The 20,780-nt window shown below is 37.9% G+C and overlaps 1 protein-coding gene and 1 long non-coding RNA gene across 5 annotated transcripts in view; both read right to left on the bottom strand.

Annotated features, from left to right (window-relative positions):
* Positions 1–6,210, bottom strand: part of LOC136689079 (uncharacterized) — a 33,216-nt gene extending 27,006 nt beyond the window's left edge. Inside the window, exons 1-4 of one of the 2 annotated variants that reach the window (XR_010801725.1) lie at positions 6,026–6,210; positions 5,329–5,493; positions 4,868–4,971; positions 499–634 (exon numbers count right to left, since the gene is read on the bottom strand). This is a non-coding gene — a long non-coding RNA (uncharacterized lncRNA). Of the gene's footprint in view, positions 1–498; positions 635–4,867; positions 4,972–5,328; positions 5,494–6,025 lie in introns of those variants that run through there. The other variant, XR_010801724.1, reaches the window with a different exon arrangement.
* Positions 6,211–6,429: 219 nt separating this feature from the next.
* On the bottom strand, positions 6,430–19,776 carry hnf4g (hepatocyte nuclear factor 4, gamma). 3 transcript variants are annotated; one of them, XM_066662552.1, is made up of 10 exons: positions 19,668–19,776; positions 13,094–13,262; positions 12,086–12,180; positions 11,215–11,321; positions 10,231–10,386; positions 9,860–9,947; positions 9,592–9,744; positions 9,224–9,460; positions 8,244–8,366; positions 6,430–7,396 (listed from the first exon to the last, which is right to left on the bottom strand). In XM_066662552.1, the coding sequence occupies exons 1-10, from the start codon at positions 19,675–19,677 to the stop codon at positions 7,263–7,265; spliced, it is 1,272 nt and encodes a 423-aa protein (XP_066518649.1). In that variant the 5' UTR covers positions 19,678–19,776; the 3' UTR covers positions 6,430–7,262. The 3 variants fall into 3 exon arrangements, with proteins under 3 accessions (XP_066518649.1, XP_066518660.1, XP_066518645.1); XM_066662563.1 differs by lacking the exon at positions 19,668–19,776 and adding an exon at positions 19,160–19,538; XM_066662548.1 differs by lacking the exon at positions 19,668–19,776 and adding an exon at positions 16,157–16,283.
* Positions 19,777–20,780: the final 1,004 nt, after the last annotated feature.

Here is a 20,780-nt window from a genome sequence, read left to right as displayed (position 1 = left end):
TAGGGTGATGTCACTCTGATAGAGAACAGACAACGCCGGCCAATCGGAACCCATCTTTCCTCTCAGCAGTACCCACATAAGTGCAGGAGTGGGTGATTTACAATATGGGAAAGAATTGCTCCACATCAGAAGCAATATTAAAGAAGGTTAAGGAAATGAGATTAAGGAGTGGGCCACATTGGTGCATGGGTGCAAGCCCCAGGCCTATGGATAGGCAGATACATTAGGCTGATGAAAGTGTGGCCACTGATCAGAGTTTGGAGATGAACACTTGTTAAAAAAAAAAAAAAGAAAGAAAGAGGGGAGGGGCAGAAAGAAAAAAAACCAAGAAAGCGAGAGATGACAACATCTGTGGTGTAATGAAAGCGCATTGTGTTGGGCCAGATTGTATGGAAGCACCTAATCAGATCCTGGACGGTGGGAAGGGGTGCTGGTGTCATTTGGTGAAGCTCTTTCCACTATTGTCATGATGGAGCAGCCTTCAGTCTGAGGCCCGTACTGGATGATGAGTGTCTCACACGTGAGGGGTTATACGAAGTTCATGTGAACGAATGAAGTCCATTTCCGAAGAGTGCAATGAGAGAGGAATACAGCCACTGTTTTCAATTTACAGCTCAGGCAGAGGAACGCGTGTCTGGGAGAGAAAGGGAGGGGGAAAAAAGGAAAAAATAAAAAAAGGCAACCAACAGAGTTTCTTGCAAAGGTGGCCTGCAATCCACCAAAGAATGTGCATGGATCCTCACCAGAATGTGCTATGATGAACTACAGAACTTGCAGCCAGGATTTTTCTTTATCCTTTTTGAGAGTTATTACCTTTGAATAATATTTTTTTATGTATTTATATATTTAATTATGTATTGATTTATGCAGTTAATGTTATTTACATTAGAGTGACATTACTGAATCCTGAATGTCATTGTTAATGGGTTTTGATCTGGATGAACTGTTTTTTTTCGGTTTGTCTAGCAACTACAAAAAACAAGGCAAAACACAGAAGACCATCTTGCAAAACAAGACTGTACTTAAAACAATAATTTGTACTTAGTTCCTTTCAGTATTTCAGATCAATTACACAGCAACCCAAAAAAAGATCAATTCCAGAGGTTTGCTCTTATTGCTTTTACTGAACTTCCAAAGCTCACACATTCCTAATACTGCCCCTAGTGAAGAATCCTCACCTTGCAGGACATGTTCATGACAGGTCCATGATATGCTTCACAGAATTTTTGTTTACCTTTTTATATGATATATAAGTTTAAAAAAAATGTTTCAGGATTTTAAGCATCTTATCTACACCACTGGCAAATTTAAGGCTTGACTCAGTAGTGTTGTTTTAAACAAACACCTCACTGAATATCAGACAGACTTCACCTCCTGAATCGCAACGCTGGCAGTTCTACCACTATTCGGAGACCCATTCTTATTTGCTTGCTGATTTGAGACACGAGCCAAGGCCGGGTCACTCTGCAGCCTCCTCGCAGCTCGGCACATCCCAACACGCCAGCACCTCAAATTACCACAGGCATCCATGCTAGTCTAAAATAACCAATATCACCTCATTATCCTCTAGGTGAGAAGAAATATGATTGGTGGCAAATTAAGCTGTTACATCTCCACCATGCTGAAATATGGAGCGTAAATAAATACAGCTAGGGGGTGGGGGGGCAGTTACATCAGGGTTTGACTTTATCAGGAGACATGCTGGGCTCCAATCTCCCACTGCCAGGTGGGTTATTTACCTCCTGAGCACACACTGCAGCACAGAGTTAGTGAGGGACTATCTGTTCCAGACACACGCCTGACAGTACACCACGCTGAATACACAAATGCATTTAAAAAGTCTGCCTGCATTCTCCCAAACACAAGGCATGCACTGTGATTCTTAAGAGTGCAAAATGCAACATGCATCTGAATACTGAATTAGCATCACTGCTCATTTCACTGGATAGACAGTAGGCCTAACGCTTGGTATGAATGGGACTCCTTCTGAGGAAAAGGACACAGTAGAGGGGGTTGTTTTGACCTGTGCATTATGGAGTAGCAGTTTCACTGAACTTTTTATATTTAATGCATTACATATATATATATATCTATAACTGCATACTAGCTATAGATAACAATACAATCAAGATTATATAGTGCTACACTCAGTGTTCTATAAAACCTGTAGGTGGAGCATGAATAGATATTATGTAACCCAATCAATGTCTGATACACAACAGTCAAAAGAGGACCTTCTTTAAAAAAATGAGCTCCACTTTGACATATTCAAGAGTCACACACTAAAAAAATCACCTCCATGTTATAGCCTTGTTCACCAGGAAGATAATTAGAGGTGTATTATTCCACATGGACTAATACTAATCGAGATGTCCTCCGCAAATATTATTTATCAGCGAATGTAAAGAGACATCTATTATTCCACCATGGCTGAAGCTAATGGGCATAAATCCATTTGCAGTAACTGCATAGGACAAAAAAATGCATGCAGGGGTGCAATTTTAAGGTGTGTGAAACTATTGGCAATCGGTTTCCCTCATTTCCTGCAAGCTCCTGTAGAGCTTTTTTGCAGCGATGCCCTGCAGAGAGTAACATATCAGCCTGGGCAGCAGGAGTCACCATCGTTTTCTTTTTGATTAACAGTTCTATCACTACACATGATGGAATAGGACTGAGAGCAAATTATTCCACATTAAATAACTCACAAACTTGGCTTCTTTAGAATTTTCTCACTAAAGTGACATGACTTGGGGGCAGAGTTTAATTTGACAGTTCATTAAAAGGAAGGAACAGCAAATTGTTCAACTTTAATTTAAAAAACAGCTAAAATAACACGCCAAGCCTAATGATGTAGCTCACAAATTTGAACAGAGCTCTCTGGAATGTATGAAAAAAGCCACCAAACCCATATAATTAATTTCATATTACTATTTATATTTAAGCTCATAATCATTCAAATTTCTCAAACATTTCCTTTTGCGGAGGATGATTTTCTACACTTGACTTCCTGTTATAATCAAGGTCTTTCTAACCTGATAACTGAAGGTCACGCCTCAGTGAATAATTCAGTAAGGCACTGAAACTGTGGCAGCATAGAGAGCACTAATCTTATATTGGAGCAGTAAAGGATATTAAGGAACAATTGCAAAAAGTGACACATCTAATAGAAAAAGATTACTCTGTGCTACACCAATTTGATTTGAATTGAATACATTTTACAAGTGCTTTCTCCTGTGCCCGTCTGGTCATAATGCAAGAATGCGGGGTGTCAGCAAAGGCCAAGCACGTTCCCTCCCCTCCTTAAGTCCAGCTCTTTCTTCAAAACCTCACTCTTATAAAACAAGTAAAAGGAAATGTGGTGGCCAATAGAGAAGATTTTTGGTTTTTTTTTTCTGGCTAAAGCCACAGGTTTATATAGGCAATCTACATTCCAACTGTAAAACGTACTAGGTGTCATTCAAAAAGAACAAAACTGGTAGTGACTCCCTCTATGGTTTGGGAAAGAAGTTTCATATACCTTTGTCCAACAGCAAAAATGATGTTGATCTACTATAGGACGGTGGGGAATTGTGAGTAAAATACATATGCGTGAAAAATGACAGGGCATAATCTTTACCCTTAATCTCTCATTGAATGGCAAACTGGTCACCAGCCCGACAGGCATCATCAATTTTAAACTGTAGCTCACTTTCATTAACAGAAGTAGCCAATGTGTGTGGGGCTGCCTGGACCTATCTTCCTTTGTTCAAAACCTTCAGCTTCAGGGAAGGTAGGCTCCATTCAACAACATTAACCTTAATTCAAGTATACCACATCTTGTTTTACACTGACTGGATCAGTTAACCAAAAGTGAGGCTGGAAATCAAGGTCGATATAACGGCACCCTTTAACTAAATTTCTCTGGAAAATTTACAACAAAGAAAGAGCCAAGTTGGAATTCCAACAAGGCTGACAGGGGCACAAAGGGTCATTGGCACCGATATTCACTTTTGCATGCAAAAATATAACAAAAGATCAAGAGAGGTTTGTGAAGACCACTGGCTCAATTTCCTAGCCAACAAAGAGAATAATCTAAATGGCAACGCCACTGTGGGCCTCTACTGACACCTTGTGGCATCACCGCAGAACAACAAAACCAAGAGCACCCTTTGATTATGAGCATAAGTCAAAAAGCAACAAATATATTAAAAACCACACTAGGCACTTAAAATTCGGACAAAGAGCCATAAAATACAAAGAAATCTGTAGTAAACAAAAATCAAAACCTAATCCCTCGCTTCTAGGAACATAACCAAAAACATCATCCTGGTCCACAGAAAGTAGACAAAAAACAGATTACCACTCTGAAGTACAAAATCATCCATGCCGCTTGTGGATAAAGCCATCAACAGGCAACAGAGATTATTTTAAATGGCAGCACTCAGCCGAACACAATTTATAGAGTTCGACGTGCAATACAGGAGGAAGGAAAAATTCTTCCTATACAACTTGCAGATCATATGGATTACAATCACTTTGAACATCCTCATGGTCATGAATGTCAAGGTGCAGAGGCTGTCGAGTTTCCCTCTGCACAAAGGGAAAAGAATGGATATGCTTATTCTACCCACTCCACTCTGCTCAGAGCCGGCTTACCGAGGCTTAATACCACACCGTCACACAAAGCTGAATGCTTGAAATGAGATGTGTGCCTCGAATACTAAGATAATGGTTTGTGTACCAATAAGAGCACGCAGCATTGTGCGGTTGTTCATTAAGGATCAGTGGATGCTCAGCTCTCTCCCATGTCAAGCTTTGCAGTTTAACCCCACGCAAGCCGCTACTCCATTATGAAGTTGATTGGAGGGGTTTGCTGTGTTTATTTTACCTCTGCTCTGTCTCCATTTAGACTTCCTGGCAGCTCTCCCGCAGTATAATAGCCGGGTGCAGCTGACTCCATCACATTCACATCCACCGATATGAGATTGTTTTCTGCAAAAAAAAGACATTCAAAAAGTGGCATGCACAAAGCTAAATACAGTTTCCATAAATGCTGAGCTGCTGCCAATCCAGATCAGGCCTGTTCACAATACTAAGCTATTGGCATTTTGATGGGTGATAAAATAAGTTCTGTAACAGTTCTCTCAGTACCTGCAGTGTTTGTGATGAAACAATAATCTGTAATAATATCTTTTGGGGTTTCTTTGCTGACCGTGGCTTAAATGTGTAAAATAGTTGAAAGTGACAGGGCTTTGTGTTGAAAAACAAAATCATCAGATACACAAAATGTTTTTACTACCATTCATGCTAATGCTGTCAGATCTAAAGTGCTCCTCTATTTCCACTTACCCCTTCGCCATTCACCTTCCACTAGAAAGCCCCTCCTTGAAAGTTGATGGAAATGTTTCTTGAGGTCGATCACGTAAGAAACCCTGGCTTTCTGAATTCATGTAGTTTCAAAGCTGAAATGCTCGGCCATGGATGTGACTGCTTATTTCACTCATGGTGCGTCGTCTGACGTATAAACAACAGCAAAAGAGCATGTTAAAAAAGTAAAGAACATGATTTGGAGCATGTCTAAGAATATTTACTTTAGTTTTCTATATGCACTTCAGTAAATCTTGAGAACTCTTCTAGAGTATATATATTTCACCTGAGTGAATATGTTCAGGGAACATAGGCTTACTCAACTAGGATAAAATGTAATTGTATATAACTAGTGTATTCACAAATGAATACAGAAATAATGGGATATTTGATATATATATATATATATATATATATATATATATATATATATATATATAATATTTATCTGAAATCAGAAAAATAGGTTATTGTGAACTGTGTAAAATATGTTTTAATATTTGTAAATATGAACGAAAATGGCACGTTAGTATTCACTGTCAAATCTAGCTGCTTTGTATTTTTTTCTGACTTGTGTTGACATTTAGCCCATTTTGTATTTGAAGATATTTCAACATGTAATGAAAACAGAATGTGTTTTACTAAACTAGGTTGTATTCATAAATAAACGTTATCTTACCAGTAAACCCTAGGAGGAATGCCTGGAACGTTTAAAAACTGGTCCCCGAAAGATGTTAGATTAGCATTTAGCTTACTGTATGCTATACACGTAATTCCATTTAAAACTGTATATTCGATGTTTTTCCATTACAACAAATACAGGTCGAACTAAACAAAACGTTACTAACATCGAATCAATGTTAGTTTTACTCTGTCTTTAAAAATGGGCGTTGACCTAGACATTAAACATAAAATGCCTGTCCAGAAACACAGAACTGTGAGCAGAAATTAGGCCGCTGTCCGTGTAGTTTTATGAGTTTTACCCAAGATTTAAATTAATATTTAAAAATGTATAAATAGATGACACAAACAAATAAGAAAAATTTATTTTATTGATCAGTTTATTCAAACATATTTAGGATGGCATATTTTACAAGGGAATTACAATTATTTATTTAATGACGTCATGATATATCCAATTTATTTATTATTTAAAACCCTAATTGAACCTGCACACGTCACACATTTTTTAAAGCGTTGTTAATGGGGGAAAATATGGTATTAGTTGGTATATTTCCTTATAACATTATGTTTTTATCTCTAAATGCAAATTACTCTGAATGACTGTACATCTCTAAAATTATGCAGATATTTTTAAAAATTAGAAGCATTTGTCTATATTTTTCATCCCAGTGTAGTTTATAGAATCAGTTTTAAATAAATTAAAATGCACTGTCCCTTAGTGTTGTATTTGCAGTCCCCACTCCCAAAACACAGAAGTACACATTACTCCACACTGACACACAAGGCACAGCTGCAAAACTCAAATGCACAGAAGCCACACATGCTTATTAAATTGTACAAATTAAGGCCTTCTCCAAAAACAGCACAAGTTTTTTTTTTGTTTTTTTGGATAGGCCATTTATATTTGACCCAGGAGGTAGTGTCAGTAACACAGCTCCAAAGACCTGGATGTTGTGGGTTCGAGTCCCGCTCCGGGTGACTGTCTTTGAGGAGTTTGATGTGTTCACCCTGTGTCCGCATGGGTTTCCTTCAGGTGACTGTCTTTGGGGAGTTTGGTGTGTTTTCTTCATATGTACTGATGTCACATTTTATAAAAGGAATGATTTGGAAAATTCCTACAAATTATGTACAAATTTAATATATATTTTTTAACATTGTATGACATTTACATATTTACAATGCAGGCTGCAAACTGTAAGCAGCTGGCCTTTGGGAAGGTGCAGATTTTAAACTCAAAGCGGAGGTTCAGGTGAATGTCTGCTGGAGATGGTCTGTGCTGTCATTAAGACTGTAGGACTGGAGGAGCTCTTGTAGATATCTTGACTCTGAACCTGAGGAGGAGATGGGATTGGGGTGTCTGGTGAAGCTGAAAAAATAGGGGAAAAAAATTATGATCTTTAACCCCATAAATTACCAGGAATTAATCAGTTCAACATATTAAAACTTCTATGTTCTCTTGTATGTTATCTTCTATTTTCCTAGCAATTACTTATCTAGAAGTTATTTGAAAGAATAAAAATCCCCTAATGCCCTAAATATGGTTTAGATATGACTATATACCTTTGTCTTCATGCGGGGAATATGTAATTAGCCCCTGGCCTCTAACTCCATTAATCACTCTGCCACTTGTCTGCACCTCAAGCTTATATGGAAAGCCCCATCCCACAAGTTGACAAGACTGGTTCCTTAGATTTGAGACATATGGAACCCTGGTAGTCTGAAACTTTTTTTAGTTTAAAAGTGGAAATTCTCAGCCACTTTGCTAATTGCTTATAGCTCTCATGATATATCTTCTAGCGGAATAAACAACACCACACATATATGTTAACAAAGGTAAAAGACTTGAATTTTCACTGAAGGGGCTCTAAGTATAACTTCAGCATTTTTCATTTTAATTTTCATCTGCAGCATCTGTTGCAGTACTTAGAAAATAACTAAAATAACTACATTTGTTCTCTAAAAACACTTTCAATAAACATCAATGGGCAACATGTTTCTATCGTGAGTGTCTCTTTATCAATACTTCAGTTATTATTTGTTTAAGGAAAGGCATTTTATTCAATGATAATTAATGTATTGCATATATACAACATTCTTAACACTTAATTTTGATACAGTAGCACTCACTTCATCAGGTAGAAAATTCAAAGGCTAAAAAATCTATCAATATTGGTTAATTATTAAGCTAGATAAATGATACATGATTATCTCACCTATTTGTTGTGAATGAACAGGACCTGAAAGAGAGCTGATGACCAATGTCTGCCCTGTGACTGGATCATGTGCCAACTGGGGATGAACATGGGTATGCAAGTGAGGCTGTTCTGTGGTCAGACCTAAAAAGAAACCAACATATAGATTCAAGTATTGATTAAGCATAACTCAACTCTTCCTGTGGGGACACTGTGTACTCGAAGATAGTTTCAACATATTCCACTACACTTAATATATGCTTCACTCAGCCTTGAATATGTCAGCTCCTATGTGCTAGCACATGAATTTAGTTTTATGCTTTAGCAAACGACATTCTATATGGTGAACCTATAATTACAGCACTGATCTCATAATCCTTGATGAACTGTAATGCCACTAATACCTTCTTTTGTTTAACCCATTTATCTCCTTGTAATATGGGTTGTTCCAGAATTCCATTCTCCATTGTTGTAATTACCTGTTTTGAAATTTCTTCCTAGCATTTATTAAATAATTCATATTACAAACATACGAATAAATGTAAAACGATTTTTTTAAATAACGTGGCAAAATATTCATTCATTTTTTCTCAGTGTTTGTTTATCTAATTCAGAATCGTGGTGGGTCCGGAACCTACCCAGAATCACTGGGCGCAAGGCAGGAACACACCGAGGAGGGGGCGCCACTCCTTTGCAGGGTGACACACTTACACAGTCCCTCACACACTCACACCTACGGACACTTTTGAGTCGGCAATCCACCTACCAACGTGTGTTTTTGGACTGTGGGAGGAAACCAGAGCACCCGGAGGAAACCCACGCAGAAATGGGAGAAAGTCACCTTGAGCAGGGATTGAACCCATAACCCCAACACCCTCGAGCTGTATGACATCAACCTTACCTGTTACGCAACTGTGCCACCCATGTCAAAATGAAATGTTCTTTATTTTAATATTATAATAAATTTACATTTTTTCCAGATAGTCCTTCCCGTGCCTCACCTCCAAGCAACATCTCCTGCAAAAGGTTGTCGATCTTGGCCAGGCCAAACAGTTTGATAAACTGCAGCTGTTCAATCATTTGCCAGGTGATGCTCTGCAGTGTGGGTAGCAGCAGCAGCAGCTCACCAAAGCGCCCACGAGAGTCATATTGCCGGTCATTAATGTAGTCCTCCAGGCTCATTTGGACCTGATACCTCATGCTCTTTATCTTGGAGGGGTCTCTAAGGCTCTTGGCATCTGAAGGTCATACAGAAAGCAGAGTCATTTAAATGAGTTAAAGCCTCCACTGACCATTTCATAGGGCAGTGTTTGGAGAATTGAAAGCATGTGAGAAAATTGCCCAATTCTTTATTTACATAAGCACTTACCAGGGTCGAAGAAAACAATGGCTTTCAGTGCTGCGTATTCGTTGTCATCGATTTGGATGTCTTGGAAAGGTGCGACTAATTCGTCGAGGACACGGTTAGCCACTCGGCTGATCTCTGCTTCAAGGCAATTTCGGTGAATAACACAGCCATTTCCTGCAAAGGAAAATGGGCATTTTGGCTTATTTGTGGTGGTACATTCTCTGTGTGTGTACTCATGCTCACACACTAAAGAGTTGATGTAAATGACATGTTCTTGATCAATAGTTACCGAGAAGCAAAATGTCTTTGTATGGCATTGACCTCTTGGCCAATCCAAGCAGAAGATGTTCCCCTGCGTGTGCTCGTAATAAACTGACCTGCAGGACCGGAACAACAAGAGGAAGCGCTTGAGCATTTAGCTCATTTAAAAAGCATCAACAGCCCACAATAAGCATACTCAATCAATATAATAACAATGGACATGGCAGAGAAGATCAGAAATTCTGCACAAAACAGGGCACCAAAGAGCAAGCTGAAAGGAGGGCTAAATTGAGTCAGTCATGTGAATAGCAAATATTGAGCTTGAGCGAAAGGCCCTGCAATTTAAGCCAAGTGCCTTCCCAATTAGCACAGGCAGTTTGGCTTTCGAATGGCCATTACCTGGTCGTCAAGAGGCAATTCGCCGAAGGCCGGGATGTATTTAGCCCACTCTACCAGAACAAGCAGCTGTTGCTTCATAGACTCGCACACATCCCCAATGGTGGCTGACTTTTTCTCTGAGATGTCAGCAGGAGCCACTGGGCTTGCCACACTGATCTGCACACAGATGGATGTTGAACGAGATGAAGTTAGCGCATCCTCTACAAGCAATTATTAATATTACCAAAGCTGTTGCCTCTCCTAGAATAAACCACATAAGCAGTCTTGCAGATGATTGGAAATGTTAATGGCTGTTAAGTGATGCTCAAGCAGACACTAATACTCATGCAAATTACATATGCCCTCTCTCATCATCATCATTAACTGTAACTGAGCTTATCTAAAGATAGAGACCATCTTCAGATTTATTCTAATGAGAATATTGGATCAGCCTTTGTTAAGATTTTAATCAGTTCCGTTGCCACAGAGTACATTTGAGTGAATGTGAAATCTCATACAAAGCATTTTCAGTATTTAATGTATCTACACATTGCCTTTGATGCAGCTTCAGTTTTTCTTGGGAGATTTCCTAAAGATTGTTTTCCTGACCTTCCAGTTTAGCCTTAGAATATAGTTGTATTTTCTCTTTATTTTATTATGTTCAATGATAGGTGATAACAGAAATGTTGTGGTTGCAGATAGGAAGAGAGTGGGGTGGGTCATATGTGAATAGATTGGCATAGGATATTTTGCATCTGATCCTGTGTATAATTACAATTCTGTTTCTTAGAATTTAGGTTATTCCAAACACATGCACTGATGTTGAGGTCTGGGCATGGGGGATGTCAGTCAATTGTTCTAAAAAGACCAGTAGCTTCTGTCTCCTTCAAAAATGTATTGATCTCTAACTTTAGCTTTGTACTGAGTCATATACATCAGACTTCTTATCCAAACAAGGTACAAATACAGGCATATATTTTTATATGCACATGATCAGTAGCCTACCTGTTGTGACAGTGACTCGGCCTGTGCCAGTACAGTGATAGGGGGAAGGTCATGTGAGTCCTGTATGCTTCTCCTGGAGCTGATACGATCGCGTTCATTTTGCACAGCTGAAAAGCACACAAACAATCTGGCTGATTAGAGAGCTAATAACACCTCATAATGATTACTGATTAGCTAACACGATGGTGCTCATCAAGCGTGCAGACCTCCAAGAACTAAGGTTCATAAAGCGCAGCCTTTCAGTAGTCTGTTCTCAGCTGATAATAAAACGACATTACACTTCAACATCTTATCTAGTGAACCTAATTATAAAGGTTCACTTAGAGTCAAGGACTTAATTACAAATGCTTCTAAATTACTCATTAATATCAGGATTATAAAAATGAATATAGTTTATAATATGAGGAGAATGAAGCACAAATTAAGAGAGAGTGACACAGCTAAAAACATCTAACCTAATAAACTTTATGTCATTTATACTTTTACTATCGCAGCAAAGAATAACCTGAATGAGAAAGACAGGGAGGTAAAACTTTAACCGATCACTGCCCTGAACAACCTGTATGCATGGAAAGTGAGGTAGGGAGCACATGATCACCCATCATAAAAGCCAAAGCCAAGGTTATACATCTAATAAACTGCACATTCCTTGTGTAATCAGTGCAAGCTTTTATGGTGTAACCCATTTCAGTGCACTTAACCCTTCTGAGTTTTCTCCCTCTTCCTTGTTATTAATGGAATTGCATGTTCCTTGATCTTGGTTCTGGTTTTTGTTTAATTTTTTTTATGGGGGGGGGTGCCTTTATTCGTTCTGTTAGTTTGTTATTTTGTTATTTGTATATGACATTTATGCTTGGGAGAATGTATATACCTTCTTTCTTCATGCCAGCTCGAAAGCACTTGTGAAGCCTGCAAAAGCGGCACTGATTCCTCTTGTCTTTGTCAACCACACACTGACGACTGAACCTGTTTTGAATGGGTCAGAAAACATAGAACTCAGATATTTCTGAATTCAAGCACAAGGAAGTTCCCCCTATAAAATGTGACCTTTACCAGGCTTCAGGAATTAAATTTGAGGCACTTCATTCAACTATGTCCACGCCAAGTAATTAAAAGTAAAACTGATATTTATTTATATCATGGATAGACAGTAAATTTAGGTGATCTGTAATTATATAACTCATTTATCAATCATCATGAAATGCTCATAAAACATAGTAATTTTGAAATGTTGTTGATCAGACAGCAAATTAAAAGTGTATAAACATTAAGAACTCATATTGTTGGTTTTTCTTTTATTTTCTTTTTTTGTCCCTGAGGTCCACTTATGACATTTTTCTGATGTACCAAAGACAGTCATTCCTAATTCGTAATTTAAATAGGTTGTTTTTGTTATGCCTTTATATACTCCAAGTTCATTCGGAATAGACATGATAAACTGTCTGTGGCTGAACATATAAAAATACAGTTATACTGGGTTTTTTTTCACATCACAAAATAAATTTAGAGTTGTGCAAACTAATTTCCTTCTATATTTTTTATGGACAAAAACCACCCAGTTGTGTTGACACCACAATATTGACATGAAACCACATTTTACAAAATAGGAAACATTTCCACAGTATGAGACTTTTAATTAATAATGGCCAAATGTTTCTATTCAATCAAAGTTTGCATAAATTTACCTTAACATTTTTTGCAATATATAAGTTACAGTAAATCCATGTGAACTGTGTTTGTGAACATAGTTTCCTTCAGCAAGTCTAACAAACTCTTGGATCATTCTTGATTATTTCATGTGGTTTTTACTGTTTGAAATGAAACAGAACTTTCTTGTGTATTTTTGAGCATCAATGGCTCCTGAAGGGGCACGTCATACCTGCACGAATAGACATGGCTTTTTCTAATGCTCCTACGGAAAAACCCCTTGCAGCCGTCACAGCTGGAGGCTCCGTAGTGCTTCCCCGTGGCCTTGTCCCCACAGATAGCGCAATTGGAGCTCACCCCATTATCCCCTTGGCTGATGCTGGGCTCTGTTGGCATGCTTTCTGAAGATCACATAGAGAAAAGCAAGAGTTCATCACACAAAAAAGGGGTCAACATCTCAACCACTCAGGTTTTAACACAGGCTTAATGGAACTGATTGAACTCTAGTAAAGATGAGCAATCAACTGTACTTCTTCAGCAATCAAAACTGAAACACTAATTGTACATTTTTGTCCCCCAGCATAAAAACCATTAACATTTACCTGCAAGACAATAATCAGTGGTCATAAGATCCAGATTAAATGCGGTATAATAGGTTTAATTTCCCAAAGGAAACGGGCATTTTGTAACTTTTAAAAATAGAATATTTGCTAGCATAGACCATGCCCAGAGACACGACGAGACGGGGTTTAAGCTGGAGTTCTGGGTGGCTTGGATGCGTGTGCGTAATTCCGTGCCCCCACACACAGAGCTTGAGTGGTCAAAGAGAAGGGAGGAGACGGGGTGGCGGTGGGTGCGATGTTGTTCAACACGGGGATTAAGTGAGAGTATAAAGGGGTATAAATAGAGCAGTGGAGAGATGATTTGGGCGTGGTCTGGCTCCCAAAACTATGTCACATTGTGACTTCACTTAAGCAAAAACCTGTATTTGGTTAAAAAGAATTATATTTATTGTTTATTCTTAATGCTACATGGCTTTTTAATAATTATGAAATCATTTTACAGCTTCCTTTACACAGCTTGAAACTACTATTATTTTGTTATTGAAAAGAATTATTTCAAATTTTGAATGTATATTTTCATTATATGCTGAAAATAAGTAGTGCTCACACCTGATTTTAATGTGTACATGATTTACACATAAGACGGTTTACTGCCTGTTATTCATATTAGAATAATATCCACATTTGAAACAGTTGAATTTAACCCACCAGCTTTATAAGCATAATTATGTGACATTTAATATAATTGCCATTTTTGAAGCCTTTGCTAAAATAACATTTGTGTATTTGAATATCTGATCATATTACTTGGTATCAAAAGTACCCTCTCCTACTCTAAACATGGCAGGATGATAGTTTAGGGAGTTCACAGAAAGCTCACAACTTCAACTGCAAGGCCACGTAGAGGACCATTGCCAACCTTCTATATTTATAAAAAGACTGAATCACACAAGTTAAAACCACAAGTCCACTCTGCTTCCAGCAGCTATGCAAAGTACACTAATGAGGAGCAGTTAGCAGAGCTAGCATAAAAAGCAAGGAGGTTAGCTAGCTGCCCCAGCAAAGCAAAGGCACCAATCCATCTATCAGATCATGGCCTGGGCTGCTCTATCATTCCTCAATCAGCGCTGTTAATGAGGAGGCAGAGGATTTCAATAAAGAACTTCTGCATAAGTGAACAAAGGGGCTCACCCGAGAAGAATCGCTGGCGAAATAGAGCCCTGCACCCCTCTGTTCAAGCACAGAGAGGATAGGAATCAATCATTCCTTTGTGCATCCAAAATCATAACATTTCAACAAAAGAATTGCAGCAGGGGACTGGAGTCTTTTTATGCACAGAGGCTGATTGAAATCTCCGTCTAATGCAGGACAGACTTAATTAGGATTTAGCCCTCATGTTTTATCTCCCAGACAGATATTCGATGGAGATTGACATCTCTGGATGAATTTTAATAGGAGCTGAAAGCAATCTTTTTTGATTCAGCATATTCCCAACCTGATCCTTCCTCATTTAAGAATAAAACATAATGCAAAAAATGAAGTGCACAGGTTATCGTGGAGAAGCAATTTTGCCCTGTCAGCTTGGAAGAGCTAATAATTAGACCTCAGCGCATGTTTTATGCTCTCAAATTCTTGAGAAGGGGGGGGGGGCTATTATGGCTGCACTATTTAAAATGGAACAAAAAAATCTTCCCCAAAATACAGCTGAAATAAAGTACATTCTAACAGTGTAAAGCTGACTGCAGATAAATGTATTATAGGAAAGATGAAGGGGTTCAAGTGCCTGAAGTGGGTTATAATTAGAGATAGTAGAGATGGCATAATACCATTTTCTTTTCTGATACTGACACAAATTTTGAAAACTTGATCAGGTGATTTTGACAACTGCCATTATATTGGGGCCTTTTCACCATTTCACATACTTTGCAGCACTTATCTGAACACTATCCTATGAGTGACTATACATGCACTGCGATTTTATAAGACAAAGGTTTCTAGGTGTATTACAGACTAGTACACTTCGGCATGGGCTAGTTTTCCATTCAGGTTATTTTATGACCTGTTGCTATCTAAGCAAATGGATGTCCTGTACAGAACAGTAAAGATAAACTGGCCAATCTTTCTCATCACTGAATTTTAAGCCAACACTTGGTTAATGAAGTACATGAGACCAAGATAAATCACATCTAGGGGCTACATCAGGCTACAAGCTAAAACCTTTGTTATCATTGTGATGTTATTCTTTACTTATTTATTTTCAAGTTGAATCTAGTTGAAATGAGCAACCTGTAAAGAGTTTTTGTTTGTGTGTTTTTCCTTTGTTTAATGCAGTGCCTCCAAACATAAGATTAGATGCATCTTCCATGCTTCTAATCAAGGGTTCACAAGTGAAAGCCTCTGTTGAATTTTAAGCTGTACCAAGGAACAGGCATAGTTTTAGGCTAATAATTAGCTTTTGGTTCTTGGAGTTGGGATCTTGGCAATCTTTAGGTTTCTCAAACTACTGTGGTCAGAACAGACAAGTGACAAATGAATCTTGTCAACATTCTAAAAATTATTTTATCCACCAAATCAATCTGCATTTTGAAGTCATCCCATTTAAGTCATAAGAACATCTTTTTTTTCATATAAATCCAACAAACGTGCTTTAAAAGGCATAAGCTCATAATCATTCCAGTAATAGAGCAATTAGAAGAGCATGACACAAACGTCCAAGGTGGCAGGTCACTCACCCCCACTGTAAAGCATTTCAGCATTCTCAAAGCCCAGTGTGCTGTAGGTAGGGTCCAGGCCCTCACAGTAATTAGCCACATCCATGTCCAGCAGGGATTTGGAGAGAGGAGATGGGGAGAACTTCATCCCTGCCTAGCAAAGGTTGTGCTGAATCTGAATTGGGACAGTGACTATGTGCAAAACTGCTAAAACTAATCCAAGGTGGTCCATCTCTCATGAATGCTGATTTGTCCTCCTACAAGACAAGGGAGGAGCCTTATCCAGGACTCCTCACCTCCTTACAAAAAAACCTGTCCAACTTATCTCTTCTCCTTATCCAAAACTTATCAGAAGGATGAGGAGATAAAATTATTTCCCAGAGACAACTGAAGAGGTCATACTGGGCCTGTTGAATGCTACAGCGCCTCTGAAATGTCTACTCTACAGAATATTAGCACTGTACTCCATTATAGATTAAACAAAGTGAAAGAATATACACCAAAAGCCTTCCACGACTGTAACAGAAGTTTTGTGCTTGTATTTGGTTTGACTGTTCATAAGGAATAGGACAAAACAGTCAACAATATGGATGGACATGTCCCTTTTATTTTTAATTGTCTGACCTTCTGACAAGAACTCAGCCAACATCTGTTCAAAATCAAACAAAGCAACAATTCTATTGCATTTCAGAAGTTACAGTGGCATTTCCTTTTTAATAAAAAAGCCCCTAATGTTTGTGAGGTAAATACTTTAGCACTGTAATACCGTATGAATAAACTGAGGTCAGAGTTGAGGTGGTTATAGTTTAAAATTGTAGCCTCTAGCAGTACCGAAACTACATTTAACACGTTGAGTCATAGGACATTTTACGGCTCTTTTTATTGTTTTATCCCTAAAGATGGTTTGTACTGAGATACTAAGATCTGTAAACATTTCTGGAATTGACTCTCATATGAAACAATTTTCACAGCTGTTTAACAAAGTTTCATTGATATAGAATAAAAAAACAACACGCACTGAACTATGAACTAATTGGACTATGTTAACGCTGTCCATAATAGCAAGCAGTATACATATTCAAAACATATTCAAAAACTGCTGAATGAGTAACACCGGTAATGTGTGTAACTTTTTTAGGACAGTACTAAAAAAAAAGATCCACCAAATGGTGATAACATGAAGTCCAGAATTACCTGACCAAACAATATTAAGCATTTAACCTACGTCAAGCCCAAAATGACAATAATATTATTTCTGAAGAATGTCAAATCAAACATAATGTGGATTCTGAGTGAGAGAAAGTTACATTTTAACCAATTGCCAACAATGAGCTGAACACTTCACTTTAAAAGAGGAAGTGTTCTGAATCTTCACACAAAACACTAGAGGTCACACCCTGTTTTCCGTTTATTAGATTATAGCAATTGGCAACAAGAGAATACACAGGGGGTTAGAAATGGTGGATTTGATATTTACTGACAGTTTGAAACAGGATACTCGTTTATTATATTTTTAGTAATTTAGTTTCAGTGTTATATTTTAATGACATTCTTAGTGATATTTAGCTAATTACGTTCTTTAGGATATTTAGCAAACACGTGGACGTTTTACTAAACACACCTTTCAACACATCACTCAAAATAATTTTACATAATTTAAAAAAAATAATAATTAGAGAAACTTTGTGATTCCTATGTATCCATACCCAAGTATGTTTGAAAATAAAGACCACTGATACACTGATGTTGAATAATCCATATACTATCATGATGTTTGTTCAATTGAAAGACCCAGTTTACTTAATAAGAAAAAATAGAATGCCTCAAAACTCATGCCACACAATTCGTTTTTAAAGTATTCTAAGTGGTGTGTTTTCAGATTCTATTTTATATTGCAAATATAATAATAGTGAAGCAAGCATTTAATTAGCGGGTGGTCTGTTGTTTTTTTTTGTTTTTTTTGGTTTTTATTTGTGGGGGCTGTGATCCCGCTTTTTCTGGTTTGTATATTTATAAATATTATACAAATTTTAGGTGTTTGTTTTAATACATGATTATCAAAAACAACAACATTAATAATAACTATTATTATTATCTTATTTTATTATCCCAATGTTGCACTCAAAGAAAATATTTATTGTCTTTGTTTTGTACAAAAAAACAATTTCCCAATTCATTATAATAACAAATTACTTTGAAAAATTATCATTGATATCCTTCAAATCTCATATTATTAGATTAATGTGTACATTTATTTTTCACAGGTCATCTGTCATGTATTTATATATTTGGACTACGTTATGAACAAGTTGTTGGGTCAAAAGAAATCAGCCAACAAAGTTTCCTCAACATTAACATCCTGATATTTTTAATGGTAAATCCTGTAAAATCATGGGAAGATCATCCTCACAATATCGCTGAAAATAAAGAAAACGAGAAAATATAGTTTTCTCCCTGTGACCTTTAGGAAACGAGGCTAATTCAAATTCTTTCTGTGAAATGTGAGAACGGAATGAAATATTTTTCAGAACGACGGTTCAGACATTTAAAGTTATCCATATGTTTTCCCGTATTTCCAAGCATATTCAGACTTATACTATAGATATGTTGTCTTTGTGTCTTTAAGGTATTTGTCTGGAACATGAATATGAGTTACTGTAAAGGACGACTGAACTGTACATTTGTGAAAGTAACAGCAGTGGAACACATAGCATATAGCCCCCAACGGTTATTGCTCGCGTCATGAAGTTCAATGTACAAAGGGTACAGACAGTTGTGAACATAGTCCAGAGAGGACCGAGTCCACAGATATAACGCAAACCCTAAACAGCTCAAAGTATGGGCAAGACAGCTTTACAGTCATGAATTTTCAGTTCCACCTTAAATGAAGAGACGGTTAACGTTCTGACGCCTGTATGTTTAAGGTGGAAAGGGAAATTCGAACAAGAAACGGTTACACATTGGTATAATGACAATCCCACTGTTCCTTCCCTCCTATTACTCCTGTGGAAAGCCAGGTCTTACCTTCCTCACGTCCAACGAATTAGCATTAAACCCACACAAATCTCTCCAAATAAAACCTCACTTTTTTCGCACTATTTCCAGCTCATTTTCTGGACTGAACTGAACGGGGGTGAACTTGTTGGAGTGAAATTCAGTGCCACACTTGATGGTGTCAGGGTAGCCTCATTAGATCGATTTACTAAACAAACTGAAAGTTGGGTGGGGATGTTAAACAGTAACTAGGCCCAATAAAAAGCTAAAGAATATGAATCGTTCTTGCAGGCTCTTGAAATAGGCCACAAACGGCAAAGTCAAAGAAATTAATCCTTTGAAATATCCCATACTCTTTGTGCCCTGTTTATTTGTGCATTCACTGGCTTAAATGTAGAAATGATTATTAATGTCCTCTAGCTATTACAATAACTAGTCTACGAATAAACACAGTGCGGATTTTGTAGGTAAATTTATGGTATTACATATCCAAGACTTTCATTTAATCTGATCAAATAAATGTAAAAAAAAAAATTACTGAGAGACATCAACCCTTCAGCTGCCCTCTTTTGCTGCTTTCACTTATCTACACAAGATGGCGCCAAATCGTTTGCTTAAGGTCAGGCGCCCACCATAGGCGCCACATTATAGCCCTTCCACGTTTAGTTAGGGAGACCAGATCTGAGACGGTGAAAAAGAGGACACGTTTCGGGATAGCTGCTCGAGATGAGGGTAGGTACATGAGTTTTGCCTGACGTAAACAAAAACTACTGACGTGCAGACTGACCAATTAAATGTTTACCGAGAAGGTTATCGACCAATAACTGTAGCTCTACAATCAGACCGTCCAATCAGAAGATTTTAGGCTACTTCACCACTCCCCCTTCTCACTCAAGCGAACCAAACGGAGTAGGGGAGGGCGGGACTAGTTTGTGAACGAAACGATTCTCGAAGCTCTATGTAAGCTCTAGAAAAACAAAAAAACAAAATCCCGGACGTTTGTGAAATTCCGGCCGGACATTTTTTAGTCTAAAAAAGAGGACATGTCCGGGTAAAAGAGGACGTCTGGTCACCCTACGTGTAGTACCTCTGTAGCCCACTCATAACTTCGAGCATGGTGACATTAGGCTTATGAGCAGCTGCTGCAGAGCGGCATCTCCCACTGGAGATAATACAAGCAGTTTGTAAACAACAGTATGTGTGTCTACAATGTGTGAAGCTTAAAGCAACTAAAATAACTTATTTAGAGATATGTCAACAAATCTTTGGAAATTCTGTGTATCTATTCAGTGGTCACAGACATATCTTAACTTGAAGATGATTAATTCAGTACAAGCCTCGGAATGACCATGAGCTCTGGCACCAGCACAGGCAGCGAAATGAGCACTGGTTTTACTCAGTGTAAGCCTTGAAATACGGGCAGTTTGAGTGCGAGTCTTATGTTACTGCCAGCTCAAGTGATAGGTTGCTCAGACTCAAATAGAGTGAGGATCCATGTTACTCTAGTGATTGGTCAGGGTAAAGCTCAAGTAAGCTAGGCCATTTTAGGACCACCCATTCTATATAAAGAGTAGAGCAGTACTGGTGTAATACAAAATACATTTATTACACTTTGGGAAAATAATCAGAAGAAATTATTTGTACATTTACA

This window comes from Hoplias malabaricus, chromosome 1 (genome assembly GCF_029633855.1).
Source record: "Hoplias malabaricus isolate fHopMal1 chromosome 1, fHopMal1.hap1, whole genome shotgun sequence".
NCBI lineage: Eukaryota > Metazoa > Chordata > Actinopteri > Characiformes > Erythrinidae > Hoplias > Hoplias malabaricus.
The sequence above is the reverse complement of the archived record's forward strand: the minus strand, read 5'-3'. Positions and strand labels throughout refer to the sequence as shown.

Bases quoted from the DNA above. Each gene is read 5' to 3' on its own strand.
- hnf4g (XM_066662548.1), bottom strand. From the start codon at position 16,283: ATGAAGTTCTCCCCATCTCCTCTCTCCAAATCCCTGCTGGACATGGAT. The intron at 9,948-10,230 runs GTAATGGCCATT...CCGGTCCTGCAG, and splicing joins AATTGCCTCTTGACGACCAG to GTCAGTTTATTACGAGCACA. The intron at 9,745-9,859 runs GTAACTATTGAT...TTTCCTTTGCAG, and splicing joins CAAAGACATTTTGCTTCTCG to GAAATGGCTGTGTTATTCAC.